The sequence below is a fragment of the Gekko japonicus genome, unplaced genomic scaffold (genome assembly GCF_001447785.1).
Source record: "Gekko japonicus isolate JY-2015 unplaced genomic scaffold, Gekko_japonicus_V1.1 scaffold752, whole genome shotgun sequence".
NCBI classification, from domain to species: Eukaryota; Metazoa; Chordata; class Lepidosauria; order Squamata; family Gekkonidae; genus Gekko; species Gekko japonicus.
In genome coordinates, this window is record NW_015170296.1 from 274,438 (window position 1) to 292,990 (window position 18,553).

General features: G+C 44.9%; 1 protein-coding gene and 1 non-coding gene across 2 annotated transcripts in view; one reads left to right on the forward strand and one right to left on the reverse strand.

The window, feature by feature from the left end:
- HPSE (heparanase) overlaps positions 1–18,553 on the forward strand; it is a 51,601-nt gene that overhangs the window by 26,959 nt on the left and 6,089 nt on the right. Inside the window, exons 4-10 of the mRNA XM_015417918.1 lie at positions 277–450; positions 1,886–2,057; positions 4,350–4,397; positions 6,882–6,975; positions 12,154–12,260; positions 13,636–13,750; positions 16,391–16,509. Of these exons, the coding sequence (XP_015273404.1) occupies positions 277–450; positions 1,886–2,057; positions 4,350–4,397; positions 6,882–6,975; positions 12,154–12,260; positions 13,636–13,750; positions 16,391–16,509 (829 nt within the window). The remainder of the gene's footprint in view (positions 1–276; positions 451–1,885; positions 2,058–4,349; positions 4,398–6,881; positions 6,976–12,153; positions 12,261–13,635; positions 13,751–16,390; positions 16,510–18,553) is intronic.
- On the reverse strand, positions 13,251–13,322 carry TRNAE-UUC. Its single transcript has one exon. It is a non-coding gene; the product is annotated as a tRNA-Glu (tRNA).

Genomic DNA, 18,553 nt, shown 5'->3' on the forward strand with positions numbered 1-18,553 from the left:
GGGGGAGACGTGCAGATCTGTCCTCACAGAGGAGGGAGAGCTTGTACCTGAAGGCAGGCCGGGGGTGTGTGTCTCTGCAACTTACCTGGCTGTTTCTTGTTCCTCGTGGCCCGACTGAGGGCTACTGGGAGCAGGGGGCGGGGCTTGTTGCATGTGCCCACCCCCTGGGCTCCTTACTGCCAGAGTTCCGCTCCTGTAGGAAATGACCCCTGGGTGTGCAGTTTTTTGTGCTTTTTTCGTGGGGGAATCTTATTTCCTCCCTCCCTCTCTTCACAGGAAGCACGATGGACATTCTGTACAACTTTGCCCAGTGTTCAGAGCTGCATCTGATCTTTGGACTCAATGCATTGCTCCGGACCCGCAGCTCCCAGTGGGACAGCTCGAACGCTCGGTTCGTTTTGGATTATTGTGATTCTAAGAACTACAACATGTCTTGGGAACTCGGGAACGGTACGTCCAGAATTTGTACACGCTTACATGTGAACATGTGTGAAAATGAACACCAGGGAGATGGGAACCATAAACTCCTTTTAAAAAATAATTAATCCAGCCCTGCAAAACTGCAGAATTGTGACCAATAGCTTTCCAGACAAGGCTATTTATCCATCTCTTGCTGTGTTGTGTCCTCAGTTGGCAGAGATAGATAAAGGCATATACCTGCACTCGGGCACAGGGAGAAGACATTGTAAACAGTGAGATCAAAAGGCAATTCAGTGCAAGTGGAGCAGGCAGTGACTTTTCTGTGACTTTCTATGCAAAGCTCAAGATAAGCACCAGGAACTTTCATAACAGCACCTGTTTACCTGGTTGCTGCGCTTATCTTGTATGCATTTGAGATTTGCATAGAAAATATCAGTATGTGTCTCTTGCATTTCACAGGGTTTAACCTCTTTTACAGTGTCTTCTCTCTAGAAAGACAGGCAGACATGCTGACTGTGGACACACTTCACATATCTGATAAAGAGTGCCCTCGTCCATAAAAACTTGTGCTTCAATAAAGTCCAAGGTACCACAAGACCCTTTTCTGCTGTTGTCATTTAGCTACTTGATTGGAATCTTGAATTTAGAGTTGGATGTGCTGTTTCTGTTGTAAAGTTATCCCAAATGAACAGGGGCTGTTATAGGCACTGTGACCTCTGGATCAAAAACAAGCTGTTATATATTTTGGGACCCTAATAAGCTTCATTTACCTTGAAAAGATGACTTACACACATGCAGGCTTGCGCTTTCACACATGCGAAATATTAATGCAATTTCAATCCACTTCACTAACAGTATGAAGGTGGATTTTGCCATTTCACACAGTAAAATCCAGTTGCAAAGTGCATTGAAAGTAGATTGAAAGTGCATTATTTAGTGTGCGTAAAAGAGTATGTATATGTGTATATATACCTGAGAACCCATTTTGCTAGAGATGGCAGGAACAAGGGGCTTTCCGCATGCTCTTCTATGGCGCTATGACTCCTGCCCCACTTCCAAACATCTAAATGCTTTGAAGGCAACTTTATATTGAACCTGTAAACTGGGGGATGATCTAAGGAGTCAGTAACAATCCATTCATTGCTGGCAGAAGCAGCAAACAGCCCTTTCTGGAATGGCTGATAACAAGGTGCAGTGGGATTTCTGAGATTAGAGTTTTGGGATCAGTATATCAGATATTTTTGCCCACTGCTTTGCATGGCCCTGGGAAATGTCCTGAGCTGGAGTGCTTCATTTGTCTCTTGTTCTGAGTGTTCTCTGTGGCTTTGAAGCTTATCTAACGGCTCTTTTGATATTCTGTACTTTGGGTTGATGATTACCACTGTACATATTTTGAATGAGTCACAGCAAACCCTTCCTTGGAAAATTATCTAAGGAAACAACTGTTCCCGTGTGTTTTCTTTAGAGCCGAACAGCTTCAGGCTGAAGTCTGGCATTCATATTGACGGCTTCCAGTTAGGACAAGACTTCATACAGCTACGTCACCTTCTGAGCAACTACAGCTACTATAGAAACTCCAAACTCTGCGGACCTGATGTAGGCAGGCCTCGAAAGCACACTCAGAGGTTGCTGAGGAGGTAAGAAGAAAGTATTTTGTCGGGTCAGGTTGATCAGCTCACAAATAATAATACTTTCCATTTATTAATCGCTTTCCCCAGTGGGCTCAAAGCAATGTACAGTTAATCAATATAGACAAGGGACTAACAATGTTTGTAGGGGATAGGGAAGACAACATATATTCATTTTAATTGCACGCGCTATCATTGCCCGGTGTAGACGTCTTCTGCCTGGCTCCCTCATTTTCCCGCACGGCTGCTTTGCTGGTCAGGCTTCAGGACCCGTATGTCAATCACCACACTGCCACCGCCTGGCCGGAACATCCATTGCAGGAGTTCTTGTCGTAGCCGGGAAGCTGTATCGCCTTACAAGCCTTGACCAGGACGTCCAACCGTCAGCTAACGCCCTCCCACAAGGGAGATTGGCGTGCCCACCCTCTCTAAGGAGTGGTTCCCATTTTATCTACTCGCCGAAGCTTTTGAATCGCTGGGTGGACGATGAGCTGGGGACAACAGGCTGGCTGCTCACACCAGTGCGGGGCTCGAACTAACACAGTTCAGATGTTAAGACAGTGGGATATACCCACTGTGCCACCGCTCCCCTGATACTTTGGCCGAGTGCAGGCATAACAATTAACCACAGTTTGCGTTAAGCAGTGTTTGTCGCCTGAATGCTGGTTAAATTTTTTTTAAAAATGTATCATACAGCCCTGATCTGGATAGCCCAGGGAAGTCCAATCTCAGAAGCTAAGCAGGGCCAACCCTGGCAAGTACTTGGGTGGGAGACCTCCAAGGAATACCAGGATCGGGACGCAGATAGCAAGCCACCTCTCTGAAATGTCCAAGCCCCACTAGGGGTCGCCAGAACACAACCACAACTTCCAGGCACACACACACACACACACACACACACACACTCTCACAAAAATGTATCATGCAGCTATACTTTCACTTGCAAACATAAGTCCTATCTTGGAGGTGAGGTCATAGCTCAGTGACAGAGCATCTGGTTTGCATGCAGAAGGGCCTAGGTCAATCTCTGACGTCTTCAGGTGCCAGGGAATTTGAACGACCTCTGTCCAAAATACTGGAGAGCTGCTGCCAGTCAAAGTAGACACGTTATAGACACGTTATAGACCAGTGGTCTCATCCATCTGCTCTTTGACTCACCACATGGGGTTGTAAAGTGGGCATGAGACCACCCCACCACCTCTGCACAAGTCCTTTGTATGGTGCAAACACACAGAGGAAGTTGGTGATCATGGGAAGAGGGTGTACCTGCAGGCACTTCCACCACCTTTTGCACCATGCAGATAACTTGGTGGAGGCAACAGGTGGAGCCTGTGTGCTCATGGCCCACTCTATCCTCCATGCATGGTGAGTCAACACACAGACAAGTTATCTGCATTGGGCAACTGTAAGATAGACCTCACAAGAACCCATTTGTTGTGCCACAGGGAATGAAGAAGTGACTCCGCCAACCCAGGTGTCCTGCTGCAAGATCCCCCAACAAGGCTCTTCTTTATTCCAGAACGAAGTGTGATATTTATTGGGGAGATAGAGTAAGGGGATGGGAGAAAGGTTTAACCTCCACCATCTACCTTCCCGGAGCTAAGGCCCCAACCCATGTTGCACACAGAGCCCACGCACACTCAACACACCATGCCTGCTTTTTTATTGTTAAAAAATAAGCCGGGAGTTCTGCTCAGGGTTTTCCATCGTAATGGGTGGTTTGGCCTTCAGTGAGGGCAAAGTCATGACCTGTTCAGTACATGAGGAAACAGAGTGAGTGGGTCGGCGGAAAAGTAAGCACTTCGTGAGGCAGACATGAGGTCACCCGGTAATGAGGATTTATTTGTGCATCAGGTACCTGACCTAGCGTTGCCAACTCTGGGATGGGAAATTCCTGGAGAAGTGGAGGCAGAGGCTACGGATGACAGAATTTGGGGAAGGGAAGGACCTCAGCATGGTACAGTGCCACGGAATCCACCCTCCAAAGCTGCCATTTCCTCCAGGGGAACTGACCTCTATAGTCCGGAGATCAGCTGTAATTCTGGTAGAACTCCAGGCCCCACCTGGAGGTTGGCATCCCTAATGTGATCCCTTCCATCACGTGCCAGTCTCCTCACAAATCATTTTACCACTGAAACACCCAGTGACTGACTGCCTTGCAGCCCCTGATTTGGCTCCTGGGTATGATATTAGATGAGAGCATTATTGTCTAGTCTGCTTGTCACACTTCCCACAAATTTAGACTCTGAGGGAAAAAGAGAAAGCGAGCAATGAAATCATCCCTGTTTGTTTCCTTTACAGCTTCCTGAAATCGGGAGGGAAAGTAATTGATTCTGTCACGTGGCACCAGTAAGTACGCCATTTACATCCAGCAGCTTTGTTATTCAGCCGTTACCTCAGAGTATACTACATGAGAATGTCCTATGCTGGATCGCATCAAGGGCTGTCTAGACCACAGGTGTCGAACTCATTTGGTATGAGGGCCAGAGCTGACATAACTTTGTTGGGCCGAGCCATGTGTGCCATACAACGTAACGCGAGGTACAAAAGATATAAACTTTATAAATGACACAGGCAAACCCAATTAACGATATAATTTTTTACTCAAAATACAAACAAAAGCAATTGATTCCTAGGAGTGAAAGCAATTGATTTACTAGGAATCAACAAAAGCCCCATTAAATGTATTTAATCATATTCGAGACTCGGTTTCTTCCAAGGGATACGATAAAACTTACATTTCCATACGAATTAGTTACTTTATACATATATAGCACTTTTAGGAGACAAGTCATCCTACTTGCAAGTAAAGAAGGTTGTTTTTCAGTACACACCCCCATATGCCCAGAGCACAGCTATGATCTGTCTCTTGCTTTTTTCCCCCTCTCTTCCTCCGGCCTACCTCTGAGGATCTCGAGGAGGCACACCGGACTTCCCCCTCCACCACCCCATCCCACCAACAACAACCCTGTGAGGTGGTCCAGGCTGAGCAACCAGCCCCGGGTGACTCAGATGACACGGGGCTGGTTGCTCAGCCTGGACCACCTCACAGGGTTGTTGTTGTGGTGGTGATGGGGGTCCGAACCTGGCTTTCCCAGATCCCCCACCCCCAGTTCTCATCCCTCCTGCATTTCTCACAGAAGCAGTGGGGATGAGGAGAAGGCCTGAGGGACAGGCTGTTCCCAAAACCTCCAAGGGGTACTTTTTGTCCTTTCATTACCACTTTTCCTTCATGGGCTGAGGTGTGGGGGAGAAGGGAGGTCGCCATACCCCACCCTCCCCGAGACTCACTCTGCCTCCCAGCTCTGTGGCTATTCAGACATGTGGTGGTAACAGTGGCACCCCTTTTTCCCTTCACTCCACTCGCTTCCGAGGCTGGGACGTCTTTCTTCTCAGAGTGGCACGCACAAGACAGTCCAGTTGCCTCCCAATCCGTGCACCAGCCCTCCTCCTCCTCCTTCTCTCTCCCCTGCAGGCCCCATCGCTTCATTGGCAAACTGCTGCCCCACACACCCTCTCTCGCCAACCCCTTCACGGTCACCATTTGAAAAAAACACAAAGTTGGTTGGTGCAGCAGTGGCAGTGCCGGCCACTCGGCTCTGCCCCCCCCAGTTAGTGGCTTCACCAGCCTTTGCTGAGCTGCAGTCAGAGCAGGCAGGAGGGGGGGGGGGAAACCTTGCCTCCTCTTTCTTCACCTTCGCTGCCATTCCCCCCACACTATTTTACCTCAGCCTCATAGTCCTGCCCCCTAGCCATTTCTTTTCTATTTCTTGACACTTCGATCATGCACACCTCACTATGTGTGCCTGCTTACCCACTCACCCCCACAGCCTCCCCCACAGCCTCCTACCTTCCCTCCCTCACACCAGTTGCTTGCAGGCTGGATAAGAGCCCTGGACAGGCCGGTTCTGGCCCCCAGGCCATATGTTTGACACCCCGGGTCTAGACCAACATTCTGGCCTGGATCCCACTAGGCAGTTAAGGAGACTTAACTGTCCTTCAGTTTTCTTAAAGGGGGGTGGCGAAGAATTTTGCTGATTCCTCCCTCCCACTGCAGTCCACTGAAGCATTCTGAAATTTTGTTCCGGGGGTCAACTGACCTTCCAGAACACCATTGCTTTGATTCTGAAGGTGGAGAGGAAACTGGCAAAAGTCACCACTCCTTCATGACAACATATAAGGTACTTCAGTGTCCTTAACATGGTTGGATCTGGGCCTCTTCTTCCAGCACCAGCCAGCCATGTACCTAGGGAAGCTGACAAGCAGAGTGTGGTTCAGCATCTGTGAATAGGTTTATCCTCTAGTCATCTAATCCATAGTCATCTGAAGACGTTGCTGTCTTCACCTCTTCTGGCGAAGGATTTTAAATTTTGAATTAGAGGGAGTACAGGCTAGGGTTGCCAGCTTTGGGTTGGGAAATACATCGAGATTTTGGGGGTGGAGCTTGAGGAGGGCCAGGCTTGAGGAGGCACTTCAATGAGGGATAATTCCATAAAGTCACTCAGAGCCTCAGAGCTGCTTACAATCTCCTTCCCTTCCTCTCCCACAACAGACACCCTGTGAGGTGGGTGGGGCTGAGAGAGCTCTGAGAGAAACTGCTCTTGAGAGAACAGCTCTGAGAGAACTGTGACTGAACCAAGGACACCCAGCAGCTGCATGTGGGGGAGTGAGGAAACAAACCCGGTTATCCAGATTAGAGTCTGCTCACTTAACCACTACACCAAAGTGGCTTAATAAAGATTAACTAGATTCGACTTCACAGTGGAGAACCAGGTTGAATAGAAACAGCAGGCAATGAGCCTCAGGTTTACGTGTGCCTCTTGGTTTTTGCAGTTACTATGTAAATGGACGGAATGCCACCCGAGAGGATTTCCTCAGTCCGGATGTGCTGGATACCTTCATTGCAGACGTACAGGCTGTTCAGCAGGTACAAGGCATCTCTGTGGATGGCTGGATTTTGGGGTGGTGCACAAAATATAATCTAATGAACACTCTGGGGGAAGGCCTGGCTCCTCCACTACAGTGGCTCAGAGCTTCCTGTGTAGTGCCACCTCCCTCTTTTCCTTCCAATTTGCTCTCAAAGGCCACCTTTTCCATAAAGATTTCGGCTGAGCCCCTGTTGCTCATCCGCTGGAACTTAGCCCCCAAGAACAAGTCATCACAGCTGTGCTTATTCCTCCCACATCTATACTTCTTCCCAATGGGGATCCAAAGAAGTTTACATCGTTCTCCTCTCTTCCATTTTATCCTCACAACCTACCCTGCGGGGTAGGTTACACTGACAGAGTGTGACCGGCCCAAGGTCACACAGCAAGCTTCTGTTGCATGAGTGGGGATTCGAACCCGGGTCTCCTGGATACTAGTCTGACACGCTTAACCATCACACCACACTGGCTCTCATTATCCTTGCTTGTCTTTCTTCCATCCTTTTTTTTTTAAATATCACCCTTTCTTTTTTTAAATAACACCCTGACTCTTCCAGATTGACATATTTTTTTATTCCATGGGGATAGCTGTGTTAGTCTGTTCCATCAAATAGAAGTCCACGGGCACATTAAAGACTAACAACGTTTACTTCAGCATATGTTTGCTTGAGCCAGAACTCACTTCGTCAGATGCGAGCAGTATGCACCCATACCTGCTGTGTTGTATATGGCGCTGATGGGTTGAGCGTTACCTCACGAAAGGTGATGCTGAATAAGCGTTGTTGGTCCTTAAGGGCCCTGACCTGAATAGCCCAGGCTAGGCCAGTCTCGTCAGAACTTGGAAGCTACAGAGGGTAGCTTAGAGTGTCCCTCTAAGCTGCGGAGTCTTGTGAGCAAAAATTCTACTGTGTGAGCTGCTGGCGTTGAAGTTGTGAGCGCACGATTTGGCTACTGCATGAATTAGTTTGCTCTGGAGCCATCCTTCCTGAGCCAAGACAAAAATGTGTGAGCTGGAGGCTAAAAAACTGTGAGCTAGCTCACACTTACTCAGCTTAGAGGGGACATTGGTCAGTCCCAGTTAGTGTTTGGATGGAAGACTACCACGGAAGCCCAGGGTCACTATACAGACGCAGGCAATAGCAAACCTCCTCTGGTCATCTCTTGGCTTGAAAACCCTGCAGGGTCGCCATAAGTCACCTGCAACTTGGGGGCCCTTTCCACTACCAAAGTACCAGCAGGGGAGCATTTCTATTTCCCCTAGACATTCAACAACTGCCTAGCTTGCTGTACTTCAGTGGAAAAGTTTCCAAGGGAGACTTCAGCAAGAAGCTGCTGAGTTGCAAGTTCGCATATGCAGATCTGATACAATTCGACTTCTGGATTCAGTAGGGAGATCTGCAGGCCGTGAATGGAGGATGACAACCCTGTCTGAGAACACAGATGCCCTGACCTGGATAGCCCAGTCTAGCTCGATCTCGTCAGATCTCGGAAGCTAAGCAGGGTTGTCCCTGGCTAGTATTTGGATGGGAGACCACTAAGGAAGTCCAGGGTCATGATGCCGAGGCAGGAAATGGCAAACCACCTCTGAAACATCTCTTGCCATAATTCAGCTGCGGTTTGACAGCACTTTTCACCAAAAACAACAGTCTTTAAGTTGCCTCTGCACTTCTGCTTTTTTAAAAAAAAAACCTTTTAATCGTCATGTATACTACTGGCACAATAGTTTTTGTTGGTGGTGGTGGTGTTATTTATTGGCATGTAGCCAACCATATAGGAGCTGCGGTGACCCAAGTGGTTAAGATGCTGAACTGCAGGCTGTGGAAAGTCGGTAGTTCAGCAGTTTGAGACCCGAGTGTGCCGCATGACGGAGTGAGCTCCCGTCTCTAGTTCCAGCTCCTGCCAACCTAGCAGTTCGAAAGCAAGACATTGCAAGTAGATAAATAGGTACCACTTCGGTGGGAAGGTAACAGCGTTCCGTGCGCCTTGGTTTTTAGTCATGCCGGCCACATGACCACGGAAACGTCTTCGGACAGCGCTGGCTCTTCGGCTTTGAAACGGAGATGAGTACCGCAACCCTAGAGTCGGACTCGACTGGCTTTCGAGCAAGGGAAACCTTTACCTTTACTAGCCAACCATATATGGACTTTACAGAGCAGAACTTTCTTGTTTCTCCTTTCTGATGCAGCACAGTCCCCCCCCCCCCCCCCCCCCCCTCACCATTTTGTTCCTGGAGGTCAGCAGACTCTCCAGAACAGAACAGGAAAAGGGGGAATCAGCAGAAATTGCCACATACCCTTCTGCAAACAGAAACATCTCTTTGTAGGAGGAACTGCCTGGTTGGATCCATGCAGTTATTAGTTCTGCATTTGCGGCACATTAAGAATGATGATTTAGCTGCATAAAACCCTGTGGGTACACAGTAATTACAGAATAAGCCTGCCAAAGTCATCTGTAAGTAGTTTGCGTACATCTGTCCCATCTATCTAGTCCTTTTTATTCTGTCCTTCCTCCGAGGAGCTCAGGGTGGCATGCATAGTTCTCCCTTTTGCATTTTATCCTCACAACAACCCTGTGAGGTAGGCTAGGCCAAGCGTATGTGTGACTGGCCCAAAGCCACCCAGCAAGCTTCCATGCCAGAGCGGGGATTTGAACTCAGACACAGCAAGGTAAAGCATTTTTGGTGGCACAGGAAAGGCTGAATCCCGACAGGGTTGCCCACTATCGCCTTTATTATTCATTTTTGCATTAGAAGCCTTAACTGATAGAATCAGAGACAATGAACTTATAAAAGGACTGAAAGTAAAGGGGGAAACCTTCAAATTACAGGCTTTTGCTGACGATCTAATCTTTGTAATGGAAGATCCAGACCAGTCCTTAAAATATTTAATAGAAGATCTACAAGAATTTGGCAAAGTAGCCGGGTTAAAAATAAATTTCCAAAAAACAAAAATTATAGCAAAGAATTGTAGGGATAATTTGTTAGAAAAGATTAAAGAGATTACAAAGATGGAAATAGTCAAGAAAGTAAAATATTTAGGAATTTGGTTTACAGAAAATACAGCTACATTATACGAAGATAATTATATGAAATTACTAAAAGAGATTAGTGGAGATTTAAATCGTTGGGGGAAAATACATCTATCGCTGTTAGGTTGGATAGCCACAATTAAAATGAATATTCTTCCAACGTTCTTATTTTTAGCGCAAAACTTACCAATATTAAAGTCATATAAATATTTCAAAGATTTAAACAAAATAGTAGGGAAGTTTATTTGGCAGTCAAAAAACCCGCGAATAAATTTGAACTTACATAGGTTAAAGCAGGGGTCTTGTTGTAGAAAAAGAGCTGCCGGAGCTCATTAGCATAACTCATTAGCATAACTTATTTGCATATGCCATGCCCCCTGACATCACCGGAAGTGACAGAAGGCCACACCCCCTGACATCACCGGAAGTGTGTCAGAAGGCCCGGCTACTTACCCTCCTGCTTCATCCTCATTCCCAAACGGAATGAGGATCGAAGCAGAGGGCGGGGTAAAGAAGGGGGCGGGGCTTCACCACATGACCGCCCCGCCCCCTAGAGGTTCTCTTCCGGAGCTCCGTACCTGAGAGCTCCCCCCCGACTAGAGCCCTGGGTTAAAGGAAAATGGAGGATTTGCATTACCCAACTGGCAGCTTTATTACTTTGCAGCGTGTATGGAATGGTTAAAAGACTGGGCTAAATTAGAAAACAATAGGGTATTAGCACTGGAAGGAGCAGATTTAGCGATGGGTTGGCACGCATACCTTTGGTATGGTAAGGATAAAATTCACTCAAACTTCCATATACATATAATTAGGCGAGCACTGATAAAAGTTTGGAACGTGATAAAGAAAAATAGCTACCCGAAACTACCATTATGGATTTCTCCATTGGAGGCATTCACATTACCATCTCTAATAATTGGTAGAAAAAAGGAAACATAGCAATTTACTCACAAAAGAGTTGGAATTGAGATCGGATGAATCATTAGCAAAGCAGGAAATACTACTGTCATGGTGGGATAAGAATATAATATCAACAAGATATAATATAGATAAGAAAATAGGATTTCATAGCAACCAAACAGAATTAGATAAGATATGGCTCTCAATGAGCGATAAACTAATACAAAAAGTCTATAATTTTTTTTTGATGGACTTCAGCCCAGAAGATGAGAATAAAAAATCTAAATTAAGATGGGAAAAGGAAATAGGCCACAAAATAGAAGAAAGTAGTTGGATCAAAGTTTGGAAATCAATCAAATTGTCCAGAGCAGTACCATTTAAAGAAAATATATATAAAATGTACTACAGATGGCACTGGACGCCCCATAAAATAGCAAAATGCTTCCCGGAGGCCTCCAACAGATGTTGGAGATGTAGAAAAAATACAGGGACATTCATGCACATATGGTGGAATTGTAATAAGGTTCGAGAATTTTGGAAAAAACTGCAAAGAATATTAAACAAATATACCAAAATACATCTACCCTTATTGCCAGAAATATTCTTATTGAATATGATCCCGGATGAAATTAAAAAACACAAACATATAATTATACACATATTAACAGCGGCAAGAATTTTGATCGCAAAGAGATGGAAGTCCAATACACTACCATCAATAAAAGAACTAAAAGATAAGATTCTGGAAATAGCGGAATTAGATAGACTGAACATGGAATTAAAACGGAAACCGGAAGAAAAATTCTGGGAAAAATGGGAACCAATTTATAACTGGCTGAAAATAAGGAAGATTAGTATAAATGACAGTTAAGCTAGTCTGATTAGGGAAAGAAAGAAGATAAAAGCGTAAGAACACTGTTTAACTTAAACCTGATACGGGGGAAAATTGTTATGTGATAGATAAAATTCATGATGTGATGGAAACCATATATTGTTTTGATACAGTGTATTGAAGATTGTTAAGTGGTGTGACATTGTAAAAACCAAATAAATAGATTTATTTATTTTTTTAAAAAAGGAAAGGCTGAATCCTGCACCAGCTAGTAGAAGCATGCAGTAAGCTCGACAAAGCCAACTTAAACAGGCAGTTCAAATTCTTATTCTGTGGCTGGCTTGAGCCTTCTGCTCCATGGCCTCTGTTGTCTCCCAGGGCCAGGATCCCATACTGATTTCCCCTTCTGTGTCTTCTCTAGATTGTCGATGCCACAGTACCAGGGAAGAAAGTATGGCTGGGAGAGACAAGTTCGGCCTATGGAGGGGGCGCTCCTCGACTATCCAATACATATCTTGCTGGTTTTATGTAAGGATAACGGTACCTATTTGAAACAAACCTGAACATCCCGTTTACTGAGAGATCTCATCTGTCCACAGCCAACACACCGGCAACTTTTCCTTTGGCCAAACAGGAGACGTTCTTGTGTTCACTGAAGCCTGGGAACATCCATCCAACCCAAAACTGCCAGGATCGTGACAGTCTTGGAAACTCACCCCTATCGTGTCAGTGATCTATATGGCAAGCCCTAAAGGAAACAAAATAGACATCATTGTTTCTTTTATTAGCCTGATGTTATAATGTACGAGCAGGCAAGCTTCCGAGTTACACAGAACTGTCCTTTTGGTGGACGCCTGTCAAAAGAGTTCTGTGCGACTCAGAAGCTTGTATACTCTTGTACTTTCTGTTTAAACAAAAAGAAGCCATGTGTGTGGATCCCTGCGGAGCTCTGGAATTCTTTATAAAGGACAGACCTTTGAAAACCAAAGGGCAGTCCTCTCCTTCAATGCCCACCGCTCCTCTCAGCTACAGTTACTGAACCAAAGTTAAAACTGCAATCCAACGCATAATTTCCTGGGAGCAAGTCCTAATGAATTAAGTGGGTACACTTCTGAGTAACCCCTTGTAGGTTTGCTCCTTCTACATCGTCCAAGATTATGTAGACTCACAGAGTTGGAAGGGACCATACAGGCCATCTAGTCCAACCCCCTGCTCCGTGCAGGATCAGCCTAAAGCATTCCTGACCAATGCTCGTCCAGCCGCTGCTTGAAGACTGCCAGTGAGGGGGAGCTCACCACCTCCCTAGGCACCTGATTCCACTGCTGAACTACTCTTACTGCAAAAGAAAAATCCCCCCCCCCAACATACATACATACACACATGAAGCTGCCTTACACTGAATCAGGCAATCAGTCCATCAAGGTCAGTATTGTCTATTTAGACTGGCAGCAGCTCTCCAGAGTCTCAGGCAGAGGTCTTTCACATCACCAGCTGTCTAGTCCTTTTTTAAAAAAAACCTGAAGATGCTGGGAATTGAACCTGGGACCTTCTGCATGAAAAGCAGATGCTCTACCACTGAGCCACAGCCCCTCCATCCTACAGCCACTATCTTTCTGCCCATAATTTAAACCCAATATTGTGAGTCCAATCCTCTGCTGCCAACAGGAAACAGCTCCCAGCCCTCCTCTGAGAAACAGCCTTCCAAATGCATTTCTCTAATCTTGGGGAATGATTCAAAGGTAGCACTTATGGATATTTGCATTGGCCAGCATTTCTGCCACATGCACTGGAGGGAAAAACCACCTAACTTTGCCTAGAATATATTCCTTCCCACCTTTTAATTCCTTTAAGATTTATTTAATTTTTTTTGCATTGAGGTTTGTCTCCCAATTCTATTTGCCAGGTGGCTGGACAAACTAGGACTGTCTGCTAAGCTGGGTATCGATGTGGTGATGAGACAGGTTTTCTTTGGAGCGGGGACATACCACCTGGTGGATGCCAGCTTCGAACCTCTGCCAGTATGTATACAATAACAATGTTCTTGAAAAATGATCTTGTATGTTTTTCTTTAGATGCTTTCTGTATTTTACCCTGCTAAGGCACAAATTATGCATGATCTGCCTCCAGGAAGATCAATTTAGAACTAGCCTCAGGGCTGACCCAAGGGCTTTTTGCACACTAGGCTAGATGGCTTGAGCACATGCCCCCCACCAGCTGGCCGGCCCAGGAGCACCCCGAGCCTTTGGCCAGCCTGGCAGCCTAGGAGGTGGTGCTGGGGCCAGGATGCTGTGGGCTACCTACAGCACTCCTCTTCCCTCTGGCACCCTAGGCAGTTTCCCAGGGCTGCCTAGTAGGCGGGCCACCTCTGATTAGCTTAACGGCTTATCAGTGAGCTTTGCCGAGGTCCTTAAAATGGCCATGGATTCAAGGAATGACTCCGCGTAGTAACACAACTTATCTATTTCCTGGTGCTTCTGAGGTCATAACCATGAAACCTAAACAAGGAAATTGGTGGGGGGGGGAAGCTAGAAAATAAATAGGGTAAGGTTTTGCTCTCCAGGGTGTGGAGTAACTTACTGATCTGCAGCACTTTTAATTTTTTCACTGTTTTGTGAGCACCCCTAGGCTTCCTTAATATAGCAGGGAAGGACTTGGCACTAAGATTATAAAAAGGTTAAATAATAAATATTATTTATACCATTATTGAGATTGCAAAATGGGATGGAGATGAAGGGGGTGGGCAGGAATGGCATTATTCATTGCCAGTAGGGCATGGGCACTAGCCAGCATGTACCCATTGCATTCTGGCAATCAAGCTTCTCAGATAATAGATGTGCTTGCTAAGGGAACAGACTGCATTTCCCAGTCCTTATAACATGTACCATTATTTCAAAATGATAAATTACATAGATTCAGTCAATCAAAAGTATACTGTGCATTACTGTTGTCTTCAAGCAAAAACCTACACATCCCAAGTTTAAATCAACAGTAGAACCCCTTGTCTAGTGCTTTTGTTGTGTTCCAGCATTGTATTGGTGGATAACATTGTTCACAAATTCCTTTTTCATCTTCTTTCCTTCTCATGGGTATTTAACAGGTCAGTTTATTCACGGAGAGAACACTCAAAGGTTTAGGTAGCCATGTATCAACCAATGGCAACGGAAACTAAACAAACACTTTGAATAATGACTACTATAGCTGTTGTAGATTTTCCGGGTTGTATGGCCGTGGTCTTGGCATTGTAGGACTTGACGTTTCACCAGTAGCTGTGACTGGCATCCTCAGAGGTATAACACAGAAAGATGGAGTACTCACTGTGTCAAGGTGAAAAGAAAAATGGTAGGCAGGTAATTTATATTTACTCAGGAAAGTGGGGTAGGTCTGAGTAATTATCTTGTATGTGTTCCCCAAGCTGTGAACATGCTAATGGAGGAGCTTTCCTGAGGAGGTTCTTTTGTATATGGATTGTTTCCTGAGGAGGTTTCTTCTCACCTTGACACAGAGAGTACTCCATCTTTCTGTGTTATACCTCTGAGGATGCCAGTCACAGCTACTGGCGAAACGTCAGGTCCTACAATGCCAAGACCACGGCCACACAACCCAGAAAATCTACAACAGCTAATGAACTCTGGCCGTGAAAGCCTTCGACAACATAATGGCTACTATAGTTTATGATGAAATTACATTACATATGGTCCTTACCTATTAAGTAGATAACAAAGATATCACAACAAATAATGTGATCCTGTGATGTAAATTAAGAAAAGTCCCAGCTTCTGCAATGAGTCGACAATTATCCAGATGTAAGTCCGTTTTGTGGTTAATCTTCCTCAGAAGATATTCTTAGTAAGTCTTCGTCTGTGGTTATTTTCCTAGAGCGAACCATGAACATTACAACATAAAGGCCACTTCTGAGGAAGATTAATTAATTATTAGTTTATTTATTTATTTATTATTAACATATTTACCCCGCCCTCCCCACGAACGGGCTCAGGGCGGCTTACACGGGGGCACAAATCCATACATAAAAACAATATAAAACAGTAAAACCATTAAATTACAACAAAAACAGAATAAAGTGCTCCATGAACCATGAAATGGGCTTACATCTGGATGCCCTTCAACTCATCACAGAAGCTGTTCTGCAGCATTACAAGCCTGGGACTTTTCTTAATTTACATCACAGGATCACGTTAATTGTTGTGATATCTTTGTTAACTACTTAATATGTAAGGACCATACATAATGTAATTTCCATTATAACCTATAGTAGCCATTATTCACAGTGTTCATTTAGTTTTTTGTTCCTTTACACTGTGATCCCAGGTTGTTTTGTCAACCAATGGCAAGCCATGCACTCTTCCAGAATTTAGATACCAAAACAGCATTTCCTGTTTGTAAGTGCTGGCAAAATATGACTTCCCCCGGGAAGCATTTTTCCTTGACCAACATTCTCCTGGTTTCCAGCAAGAGTTTAACGAAAGCTGTTCTCTCTGCTTCTGTGCATGTGGCATGCCATTTAACAATAGGATACCTCTTTGCACAGCAGACATCAAGGGGTTATTTTTTAGGGCAGCGTTTCTTGGAATATGTTGTTTGTGCATATTGTGTTTCTTTGTTGTGCACAAAAGCCATCTTTCTTTTTTAATGCAAAATAGGATTATTGGCTCTCTTTGCTATACAAGAAACTGGTGGGCACCAAAGTCCTGGACATCAGCCTGACGGGTGAAGACCGCAGGCGGCTTCGGGTGTATCTTCACTGCACCAATGAACACCAGTAAGCATTCAGTCCAATGGGCATTGTTAAGAACAGAGATGGCTCCATTGTGTGGGCTTGCTACCCAGAGCGGGAAGTGGCTGGGAGAAGGGCTCTTGCGTTAGTGCAATTTTAGCAAGCTCTGCCATCGATCTGGTGGAGCAACTCAGGAAGGCTTGTATGTGACTCATGTGGTACTTTATGGCTGCAGTGAAGGAAAAGCGATTAAATCAAGGGAAACCAAAGTCACACTTTGACCTCTGTGTTTGAAAATTTGGCACCGATTGTTATGTGCAAAATGAGTTTGGGAATCCTCCTTTTTGCAGATACCTGCCTGGGCTAGGAGACTAATCACTTTAGTTTATCATGGATGGAGGTACCAGTGATGTTGCATGCACTGAAAATGTCTTCAAGTCACAGCCAACCTATAGTGACCCCCTTAGGGTTTTCAAGGCAACAGATGTCCAGAAGTGGTTTGCCATTGCCTACCTCTGTGTAGTGACTGTGGACTTCCTTGGTGATCTCCCATCCAAGTACTCACTGGGGCCGACCCTACTTAGCTTCTGAGATCAATGAGATCAGACTAGCCTGGGCCATCCAGGATACAGGATGACTGCCCACGTTGGCAGTGCTCCAGTAAACTTCTTCCTGCCGTATAGAGACCTTAAAAATACGGGATATCTAGATCTTTAGAAGGAAGTCCTGCGGTCCATGCTTACTGAATTGGCTATCCCCAGTAAGAGATGACTTCAAAGTTCGTTTTTAAAACTACTATCCCATAAGACGAAAGCCCTGAAGTCAGCTAATAGGATCTCTGCTATAAAAAGTCGAAATAGAGACATTTTTAATAACACGGATTCTATATCTGATGTTTTTGAAGAATACTATAAAAAATTATACACTTCCTGCCCACTAGACCATGAACGTATGATTTCTTTTTTAAAAGGCAAAGACATAGTGCCCAGATTGGAAGACAGCCATAAGCTATTGTTTTTCTAATGAAGAAATTATGGAGGTTATAAAATCATTAAAACCTATGAAGACCCCGGGCCCTGATGGGTACACATCAGAGTTCTATAAAATGTTTGCAAAATCTTTAGTGCCCCATCTGACTGAAGCATGTAATGAGGTTCTGACCTTGGGATACTTTCCACCTTCGTGGCGTGAAGCTCACACAGTCGTAATTCTAAAAAAGAATAGGGACCCTTTGGATCCGGCGTCCTATCTACCCATCTCCCTCCTTAACCAAGATTTTAAAATCTTAACAGCAGCTCTGGCCAAGAGAATAAACACATTTATAGCTCAATATGTTAAAAAGGATCAGGTCGGTTTTATCCCTGGTAGGGATTTGTCAGACAACACTATTAAAACGATGTCCTTACTTCGTCATTCCCAACGGAACAAACTTAATATGGCCTTTCCATCACTTGATGTGGAAAAGGCGTTTGACTCGGTTGAGTTCCCATATCTTTTTTCTGTGTTAGAAACAATGGGATTTGGACAGAGATTTTTGTCTACTATTAAATCATTGTATGCTTCTCCCATTACTAGAATTAAAGTTAATGGAATGTGCTCCAAACCCATCCCACTTTTACGTGGTACTCGGCAGGGGTGTCCATTATCCCCCATCCTATTTGCGTTATCGCTTGAGCCACTGGCCAATGCTATAAGAGCACATCCGGACATTGCTGGTATCAAACTACGCACACAGGAACATAAAATTGCTTTATTTGCAGATGATATGGTGCTCTTCTTAACAAACCCCATAGTGTCTCTACCTGCCCTGCAAGAGCTCTTAAATCAATTTGGTTTATTTTCGGGATTAAAGATTAATGATTCTAAATCACAACTGATGCCAATTCATCTAAATAGCACGGAAGAAAACTTCATAAGGGAGACATTTGAGTTTAATTGGACGACCACAGAGATGCAATATTTAGGTATCAAGATTAGCCTGGATAGCTCTAAAATGTTTTCACTAAATTACTTGACTATGCATGCGGAAATAACTCAAAAGATGAATAAATGGAGTAAATTACACCTTAACTGGTTTGAAAAATATAAC